Source organism: Eretmochelys imbricata, chromosome 10, assembly GCF_965152235.1.
Source record: "Eretmochelys imbricata isolate rEreImb1 chromosome 10, rEreImb1.hap1, whole genome shotgun sequence".
Classification (NCBI taxonomy): Eukaryota; Metazoa; Chordata; order Testudines; family Cheloniidae; genus Eretmochelys; species Eretmochelys imbricata.
In genome coordinates this window covers 15,090,697-15,100,713 of record NC_135581.1, presented here as the reverse complement: position 1 = coordinate 15,100,713, position 10,017 = coordinate 15,090,697, and the positions used below count along the sequence as shown (strand labels likewise).

Here is a 10,017-nt window from a genome sequence, read left to right as displayed (position 1 = left end):
GCCGGGGGCATTGGGGCTGGGCAGCCCCGGGCCCCGCGCTGGCTGACTGGTTCGGGTGGGGCGGGGCCGGGGCGGCCGAGGGGCCGGGTGGGGGGTGCTGGAGAGAGGCTGGGCAGCGATGCGCAGGGGGCGGCGGGGAGCGAAGCCGTTTGCAGGCGGCGGCGGCCGGAACTGAACTTCGGCAGCTTCCGTCGTGCGCTGGGTGCCCATGCGCCGCGCCCGGCTGCGGGCTCAGGCTGGAGGCGACAAAGGAGGGACTCGCGCGAGCCGGGGGCCGGGGCGGGCAGGTAGGGGCGGGCCGCGGCGGCAGCAGCAGCCCGGGGGACAGACCAGACGCGGGGGAGGTAGGGCTCGGCCGGGGACTAGGCCCGGGGGGGGGCGTGGTGCCGGGGTAGAGCCTGAGGCCAAGCAGTCACGTCCCGCAGAGGCCCTGTCGTGAAGGGGGTGGGGAGGCCCGGCCCGGCCGGCCTGTGTGAGGGGGAGGGGATCTGGCGCGGGGGGGAGACGACACCCTGCCCTAATGGTAGGGGGCAGGGATCTGTCGCGGGGGGGAGTCCCTGCCTTGCTGGGGGGCAGGGATCTGGCAGTGGGGAGGCCCTACCCTGGTGGGGGGCAGGGATCTGAGGAGTGGGCGGTCCTAGCCCTGGTGGGGCTGTGGGATCTGAGGGAGGGTCAGGAGCTCAGGCCTGAAGGGTTAGGGAGATGGCACAGATGTCAAGGACTTGGACCTGAGAGGAAATGGGGCTTGGTAGAAGGAGCTGGATGCAATATCGCCTTTGTGCATGTTTTTAAAATCCGTAACAGGATTCACACAATTACAGGGCCAGAGCACTGGCTGGCATGGGGTCAGCATAGATGGAGTCCAATCAAAGAGAAAGTGCCCCCCTCAGTCAGGAGAGAGCCACCGAGACAGAGAAGGTAAGGGTAGAGAGAGGAGCTGAGACTTCTAGGTTGTATTTCCAGTGCTGTCATGAGCTTCCTCCCCCTTTGGGCAAATCACAGAGCCTCTCTCTTCCCCTGGGGGCTCCCTTATCTGTAAAATGGGTAGACCAATTGTCACAAAACTTTACAGGAGTTTTGTGACATTTAATCAATGTTTGCAAAGATATTAAGATGAAAGGCGCTGTAAAAGTGAGGTGTATTTTTATTGAAATGTAGATTGATCTGAAAGCTAAACCAAATTAAGATGTCAGATGTGACAGAAAGTAAGCATGGATTGTGAAATGAGTTCAGCAGTAAAGCTCTGTGACAGACAATGAAAACTAAAACCAACTGAAACTCTACTGCTTTCAAGTTTTATTACATATTGGAAACTCAGATCATGTTTGTGGAAAAGCTTGCTTCAGGTACCCTGAAACCTTGTTGAGAGATACTTAAAAGGACATTATCAACTTGAAATCTAGTCACATTAAAGAATGCTGTTAAAAAAAGTTTATGTTGTGCTCCCACCTCTGAGTTCCCTTGCTAGTTTTTCTGTCTTTTCCACTGTATTTTCCTAATCTTTTAAAATGTTTCTCTCCCCTGTTGCCATTTGATAGATCCACACAAACAAGAGGGAAAACTGACTATATGCAATTCTGTAAAAGACTCAGTAACAATTTTTCTCTGATTTTTTTTTTTCAGTTAGTTAGATGTTATGAGTTGTGGTTATAGGCTTAAATACATGTAAACAAATATGATTTTTAAATTAATGGTGCTCCTTTAAAATCATATGTCATAGGAATAAATCTAGATGAAGGTGTATCCACCAGTAAGTAGTCCTACTTACAATGTTTTTTGTTTTTGTAGGTGGGCTGATTCCCCTCCTCCCCGCCCCCAGTTTTTTAATAAACTCTAATCTGGTCCAGAAGAAAAATGGCCTTTGTTTCGACACAAGGGCCCACTGTGGTTGACCAAACCACTTTGATGAAGAAATACCTGCAGTTTGTGGCTGCTCTAACAGATATTAATACACGTAAGTTTATTTTCCATTTATTAAGGAAATGTAATTCTTCTTTACTCATTTGCTTCAAGGAGTTCTGTAATATTGTCTACTGAGTTGGTTGGTAAACTTGCAGGGGGTTCGCTTTGCATTTTCTTTGATCCTTGATGTTTGAAGAAGCAAAATGATGAGCATTATTTACTTGAGCCTTAGAGAGAAGTGTGTGAGTGTGAAGTGTGAGTATGAAATTGTGTGATTGTGAGAAATGAGTACCTTACAACTGGGCAATGATAGCTAAACTGATAAGATCTGATTGCTTCTTTCACCTGTGAATGTTGATGGTATTTGTCTGGCTTTTTTCGCATATTTAATTATTCACTTGAATTTGCGATTTTTCAGCTGATGAAACAAAATTGAAAATGATGCAAGAAGTCAGTGAGAATTTTGAGGTAATTATAAAATTAGCGTACTTCTTGAATGATTTAAATGCAATATTTCTTGTTCTTGGTGTGTATGCAATCTGGATTTCTGGTCTTGTTTTGTTTGTTGTTTACTTAGATTCAAACATATACTAATTATTAACAGCCATTACTCATTGGTTTTGTGTTTAAGAAAAACCTTATTTCATTTTTAGAATGCATTACATGTCTCACTTGAAATTTATTAGCAGAGTTATTAGAGAATTGTAGGTTGTGTGCCTCCTGGGGTCCCCCCCCAAATAATTGTTTAAATAGAAAATCTTTTGTTCAGTAAGTAAGTTTGATTAGTTTCTTTATTCAAAAATGTATTTGAATTTTACCTCTCCAGTGTTCACTGCATAACCTGATAACTTTGTCTGTGGAATTGTTTCTTTAACTGAGTTCAGGTGTACATTTAGCTCTTTTGAAGTTTCAGGCTGCGTGGCTTTTTTGTATTGAGATATGCAATAGTTTAGAGGTGAGGATGAGTTGTCAAGTGGGGATTCCTTCCTTGATGATTGCAATGAAGTGGAGGTGACAGCATTGACCCTTTTCAATTCCTGGAGGGCCACAGGATTCAGCTGGGCAGGAGAAAATAGTTTAGACATATTATTAAGAGGTACCAGGTAGAAATATTAGATGCTAGGTTTTGGGGGAGGGATAGCTCAGTGGTTTGAGCACTGGCCTGGTAAACCCAGGGTTGTGAGTTTTATCCTTGAGGGGGCCATTTAGGGATCTGGGGCAAGAATTGGGGATTGGTCCTGCTTTGAGCAGGGGGTTGGACAAGATGATTTCCTGAGGTCCCTTCCAACCCTTATATTCTATGATTGTTTGTTCAAGAAATGACACCATTATATTACACTAAAATCTGAATGGAATTCCCCCATTCTTATGTGTTGGGTTTTATTTAGAAGTACTGAATTCTAGGTACATTAGCCAAATAGAATTTAATCTGGGGCATTCGGGCAAGAATATCCACATTAATGAAAAATGCCACATGATGTTTAATGACCAGTGCTGAGGACCTCTGTTCTATGTCTTACACAAAGGTACATCCTACAGAATGGTAATCTCTGACATTGCTGTTGAATGAACTGCTGCACCACTTCCTGTTGCCCCTGGGTTATCCATGGAGATCTCTCATCCAAGTACTGATGTGACCTAACGCTGCTTAAACTAGGGGCACACAACTCAAGCTAATATAGCTCCACCATAGAGAAGATAGTGTTAAATACAAAGTCAAATATTAAAAGAATGTAGGCAATACTTCTTTACCTGAATACATATATTTTTTTTGCCTACGCAACTCTGTTGACACCTGTGGCAGTCTTTCATATCAGTCTCTTGCAAGTATGTGATGGATGAATTTGGAGTGTCATTCTTCAAAAATTGCTGCAGGAAGGGAGAATGTTTTTTCTCTTCCACCTGTTCTAGAGCTTCTTGGCCGCTGCAAAGTTGGGAGAGAGCTAAGAGGTCTTGAGTACCTCCCCATTCTCTGTTTTTGAGGCTGTCTCTCCTGAGTTGCTCCGGTGTCTGCCTCTGCTGCTACTCCTCTCTTTTTGTGCAGTAGTGGGAGTCTGACATTGACTAGATTCTTGACAGCTTTAGGGTAAAAGGCCCTGAAGAGCAATACTGAAATTGACCAGAGTCCTGTTAATTTCACTTTTCTGCTTCTTAGTGAAGATACATGGGAAGAAGTCTTTATAAAGCAGGAGCGAGACCTGTGGCTGTGTGGTAGCTTTTGCTTCTTGCACTGGTTGGTGCGGGCCAGAAAGCATCATGGATTTCATGCCTGTCAGAGGTGTTGAAGGGTGTCTTCTCTTCTCTGATCTCTTCAGTGTGCTGCGGGGAGCAGGGTTAGCCTGCACTCTCCCAGTTCTTCTGTAGGGCTGGGGACTGAGAAACATAACCAGAAGGAGAGTTTGGTCAAAAAGGGAGAGACCGTAGGACAGAGGAGAAGAAGAGGTACCGGATGGGCAACTCCTTTCTTGGTTTTGGAAGGGAGCAGGGACAGGCCTGCAGTTCCTGCTTCTGCTGCTGAGTCTTGGCTGATAAGTGCCCTTTTAATTTTAACAAGTTTTAAACTGTTTCTCTGCAGTCCTCCTATTGTATCTACCTGCAGTCTTACACTTGCATTGTAAGCTCTTTGGGGCAGAGACTGTCTTTACACAATGCCTAGTATATTGGGATCTTCCTGGTTTATGACTGGGGTCTCTAAGCTCTACCACAAATCAAATAATAAAATTGGTTGTATAACTTGTTCTCCCTCTGTGTGTGTGTGTAAAGGAGGGATGTGTATAAACAGTTGACTTATTTAACTATAATTAATAAAATATTGCATTCTTATTCATGCCTAACCTAAATATTTGTGTTAGAGGCATTCTGGTGTACTTTTGAAGTTTACCTAATACTATTGTTTTGTTGAATATAGCTAAGAGTTTCCAAGTAACGATTAGGATGGGTAAACTAGGCTTCTGAATTAAGTGCAGCACTTATAAATGGAGGCAGCTTGCTCCTCTGATACTGTTCCCAACTTCATAGCAAACAAAACAGCAGCATGAGATCAGTCCTCACAATAAAAAGAAGTAGAAATGTTTAATTCTAACTTTTGTGGTACATATGCCTGTATAAATAACTGTAATCTTTACTTAGTTGTGGGTGAGAAGGCTTGAATGTGATTGAACAAGTGAGTTCACTACATCCAGGAATTTAGTCAGCCCTTTCATTTGAAATGGTAACATTTACAGTATTTGAGCAGTTTTTCTAAATGTGAGTAAGGTGTTAGCCTTCCCTTTCTGGGGTATTTTTTCCTGTGTTCAATTTTATTCATTTTTAATGTCAGTTTTAACTTCCTTTCTGTCAGAAGATGGTTGATTGCTAATACTTTAAAGATTTGGTTTTTTTTTTATTAAAAAAAGCTTTTTTCAGTGGTTCTGTATTTTGATGGCAGTCTGTGTAGCATGTGTATTACAAGTAACTTGGTTAAATTACATTTGAAATGAGAATATTCCTCCTCTGCTCAAAGAAAGTATTTTTTTCTTTTAATAACTAGAATGTAACATCATCCCCTCAGTATTCTACATTCCTGGAACACATCATCCCTCGATTTCTCACCTTTCTGCAGGATGGAGAGGTGCAGTTTCTTCAGGAAAAACCAGCACAGGTACTCTGTACAAAGCAACAGTTATCTTTTTGTGCAGTTTGAATTTACCAATTCAGAAATGTGTGAGATTAGAGAGAGTGCTGAGTGAGCAAATCTGTTTCTGAATATATGTTTTTTATATATATACACAAAGAGGCAGAATTGAAAAAGTCTGTGCTCCTCTCAGTAAGATACTTGTTAAATAAAGTTGGCTATTCTGTTTTTCAAACATGTACTTTAATACCTTCTCTTCTATCACTTAAAAGTAGTGTACATGTTACAGTTGGCTCTATTACTGAGAGGTGATCACAACTAAGTTTGCATTTCAGAGTTAAAGGCAAAAGTTGAAGCTTTACTGTCAAATAGTTACCAGAATATTTTTATCATTCTTTTAATTTACATTGCAGCTTAAGAATGCAAATTAAATTTGTGCCATGCTTTATAGCCAAATAGTTGAACATTAGAAGAAATTACTATGTATACTTATATAGGCATTTAATCTATTTGAAGAAAAAAGTTTGTTTTTTTAAAAAAGCATGTAATTTGTCATTTTAGTGAATTAACACATTAAATATTTGACTTGAACAAGAAATCTTTTTTTTTAAATGATTAAGGATTGTCCTTTCAAAGTTTTGCTTATTTAAGTTCTAATGGATATCTTTGTTCATTTTGTTTTCCAGCAATTGCGTAAACTAGTTCTTGAAATAATTCATAGAATACCAACAAATGAACATCTTCGTCCCCATACCAAAAATGTCTTGTCTGTGATGTTTAGATTTCTAGAGGTATTTTTATTTATTTCACTTTGTTAAAACTATGCTTCAGATTTGGAGAAAGATTTCTCTTTCTCCTCCTCCCCAAAAATATTAGGGTAGAATTCTGACTACACTGTTGCTTGGGGTTAGATAATCTTTAGAGTCACTTTGGGATGGTGTTGTTCTATTGTTAATAATTGCATTGTTTGAGCTGCTGGGACAGGAGGGGAGGGGCAGTTGATTAGTCTTCACTGTATGATGTTGGTTTGAGATATAACATATCTGGGTTCTATTTTACCCTTATGTAGACTCTTGAAATGTTTGTTAGGATTTTACTGAGACACAGAACTGTTCTTGATAGCTTACTCAAGGTAAGATGTCATGAAAGAACATTTTTTCTAGACTAGCTCATTACATAAGTAAAGAGGAGAGGGCCAGTGGCCCATTTTAAATCCTTCAGATTCTTTCTTGCATAGAATTTAAATTATTGTTAAGTGAGGCCCAGTGTAACCTGCTCTGTGTGAAAGGATCACTGTCCCTGTAAGGAGCCCTACTGACTTTGGTTAATCAATGGGGCTTTGCAAAGGGATCTGCTGAAGTAGAGCAGGTTGCAGGATTGAGGCCTGATCTTGCCAAATATACAGACTCAGTATTTCCATTGACATTTTAATGGGATAACCATAGACACAGATTGCAAGACTGGGCTCTGATAAGTAACCTGTCAAAAATGAGATGTTTTCCTTGTGGCAGTTTATATTAGGCAGAAACTTTCTAGGTTGCCAAGATTAAATTAGAGCTATATAATATATATTTAATGAAGTTGTTTAAGAATACAACAATGGGCTAATTAAACAAATGTTTTCCAGACAGAGAATGAAGAAAATGTACTTATTTGTTTGAGAATAATTATTGAACTACACAAACAGTTCCGGCCACCAATCACCCAAGAAGTGAGTTGTATTTTATTATGTGATGTTGAAGAGTTACTCTACTTGATCTATTTCTGGCATATTTAATTGATGAATATGCCAGAAATATTCGTGTACTGCGCTCAGTGTTTTATAGGCATTAATATGCTGTGGGTATCCTGCATTTTAAAAATTCTCCTGAGAGTTAATGCTGTAGACAAGGATTGATCCAGGGTTTACAGGCTCAATGGTTTTACTCTGGAGCAGCATCAGTTTTGCTCCTTATGAGCCATCTGCCTAGATTTATTGCAGTGGAGTAACAACCTGTTGTTCTAACCAAATATGCAACTGACTAGCTGTGTCAGTTTCACTCTGATGATATTATTTCTGCTAGAATTCTGTGTGCGGAAACTGTGGTACCAGCATGACCTTGGGGAAAAGTCAGAAGGAAAATAAATACATAGAAGGGAGGTGGCAGTCCAAAACATTCCAAATGAAAGATAAGGATTGAAAGGCAGAATAGCATGGGATGGGGACCAGAAGATTATGGATGAGTGGGGGAAGGTGGAGGACCAACATTTCAGGATATGGAGGTGGACCACCAAAAAGAGGGAATCCATGAGAGGAGAAGAAAAATTGGGGGTATTTTGTCGAGAGAGGGGAAGAAAACCAGAATAGGAGCAAGAAGAAAGTCTGCAATCTATGTAAGTTCTTATACTGTACTCTGTTACTAGGGTTATGAGTATCTTACAAGAACTAGAAAACCAAAACTGTAGTATCTCTTCTTCCCGCATCCCACTATTGAGAGGATTTAATGGTTTTGGAATAATGTACTGATGGTGTATCTGTGTTTGAATTATTATTGAGTGTCTTTCTACTGCTTTTCAAGTTTAATGTTGACAGTAAACTGGCTTAGTAGTCAAAAGAAACTCTCCAAAAGTATCTCCTCAATCCATTTTAAATTTTTGAGGATTCACCCGCATACTTAAGTGAAATTTAATCTGTTGACAGTAAGTAATTTAACAAAAGATTCTTGAGTACATTTTCCCCCCACACCCCAGTATTGATACAAGGATCTTAAAGTAATGAAATTGATTCCCCCTTCTTCTGCCTCATTCTCTAGGAAACTAAATATTCTTTTCTTCCTAGATTCATCATTTTTTGGACTTTGTGAAACAGATTTACAAGGAACTTCCAAAAGTAGTGGTAAGTCTTATTCCCTGTGATTACACTGTGTCTGAAAGTGGTACTTCTTGTTTTAATTTGTGCTAATTATAAAATGACTTTTTTAAATTTAGTGACATGTAACTAATGCTGTTTAAAGAAAATAAACTATAACAAATATTACATTTTAAAAAGGGAGAAATTAGCAGACTTCTATTGAGTTCTTACATTCTGATTAACCTCCATTTTAGAACACAATCTAACTAGCGTTAGAAAGTGAAGTCACTATTAGTTTGGTCAGGGATTCTTCATTTTTTTGACTTAGAGCCTAATTCTAGACTCAAACACACAAAGTATATTTTGAAGAAATCAGCTGCTATGCCTCGGACAATACCTAGTGTTTGGAGGCATGCATTTGTAAGTGCGCCCTGACTCAAAGATCTGATTTGAGCCTTTTCTTAACTGCTTAATAACTAGAGTTGAACATAGAGAGACTACTATTTCAATCAATAGTGAGTAAAATGAGAGTATTAGTACTCTGTAGTTTAATCTTATGTTCAAGACTTAGTGTGATAAACACTTTGCTAGTAATAGGAAGTGTGAAACCTGTTTTTGGCATGTTCAATCACACAGTATTTTGATATTTGCCATCATGAAATAGATTGGTTTTTGTCGCTTTCAGTGTGTTGTAAGTCAGCCTTTCCACTAACTTAGGAAGAGAGCAGCATCCATGATGTGGGGTCTTAGAGATACTGCAGCTCAGGCATGGACTCCACAGATGCAGTTGCAGTAATGCTAGGCCCTATAACACTATTAGTGGCCCTGTGTTTTAATAACATTGTTTAATCTACAGAATTTCAGCTTCTTTAAGTCTATGTCCACAAAGATCCCACTGTAGGTGTGAGTGCTTCGTGTGCATGAGACTGGAATCTTTTAGACATCTGTTTCCTTCGGAGCTGCCCATGTGTCCTGTACGCTCTTATGCCACCTACAATAAGGGTATAAAAATGGAGCAACCCCATCCATCACTCACTTTCTGCTTACTGGCCAAGGCACTGAGTTGATGCACAATGTCTTTCTGCTTCCCTATAGCTCTTGGGGATAGGAATAGGGTTTTATAGTTAGTTTTGTGCCCCACCCCCTGCAGCCCCTGTAACTTTTTTCTTGTTTCATTTAAGCTGGTTGACTAACTCCTCTACCTCCTCCGAAAGACTCCTTGTTTTCTTTCCAAGTCTCAGGTCTGATAGCTGAGATCTGCCCTGCCTGCGAGACAGCTATGCCAATGAATGATACACATATAAAGTGCCTTTTTTGTTTAGGGGAATGTCCTACCTCAAACAACTATATTATTTATAACCCTCTTTTTGAAAACACACAAGGAACGTGATGACTGCTTGGTGCTGTTTTTGCTGGAAAAGATAAGATTTTGACTGTGAGATTCCTGCCCGAGAGCAGTCTGCTTCTGCTTATGAACTTGTTTCAGCTTGTGCTTTGGCTACAAAAGATGCAACTTGGGGGCTAAGAGGTCTTTTGATTCTGGGAGTCCCTGAAACATTGAGCCTTCTATTTGCTCTTAAGAAAAAGAGAAATGATGTGAACAGGATTTCAGGCTTTTTGAAGAATCACAGTACCAATGTGACTTTGAAAAAGCAGAGATCTCTGGAGGCAG

At 40.4% G+C, this 10,017-nt stretch overlaps 1 protein-coding gene across 6 annotated transcripts in view; it reads left to right on the top strand.

Moving 5' to 3' along the window:
• Window positions 1-819: 819 nt before the first annotated feature.
• The window catches only part of TRRAP (transformation/transcription domain associated protein), a 154,257-nt gene continuing 145,059 nt past the window's right edge, over window positions 820-10,017 (top strand). For 3 of the 6 annotated variants that reach the window (XM_077829206.1, XM_077829205.1, XM_077829202.1), the window contains exons 1-7: window positions 820-918; window positions 1,789-1,954; window positions 2,321-2,370; window positions 5,432-5,542; window positions 6,202-6,306; window positions 7,143-7,226; window positions 8,334-8,390. In XM_077829206.1, the coding sequence (XP_077685332.1) occupies window positions 1,855-1,954; window positions 2,321-2,370; window positions 5,432-5,542; window positions 6,202-6,306; window positions 7,143-7,226; window positions 8,334-8,390 (507 nt within the window). In that variant the 5' untranslated portion in view covers window positions 820-918; window positions 1,789-1,854. The remainder of the gene's footprint in view (window positions 919-1,788; window positions 1,955-2,320; window positions 2,371-5,431; window positions 5,543-6,201; window positions 6,307-7,142; window positions 7,227-8,333; window positions 8,391-10,017) is intronic. The other 3 variants (XM_077829204.1, XM_077829203.1, XM_077829201.1) reach the window with 1 other exon arrangement.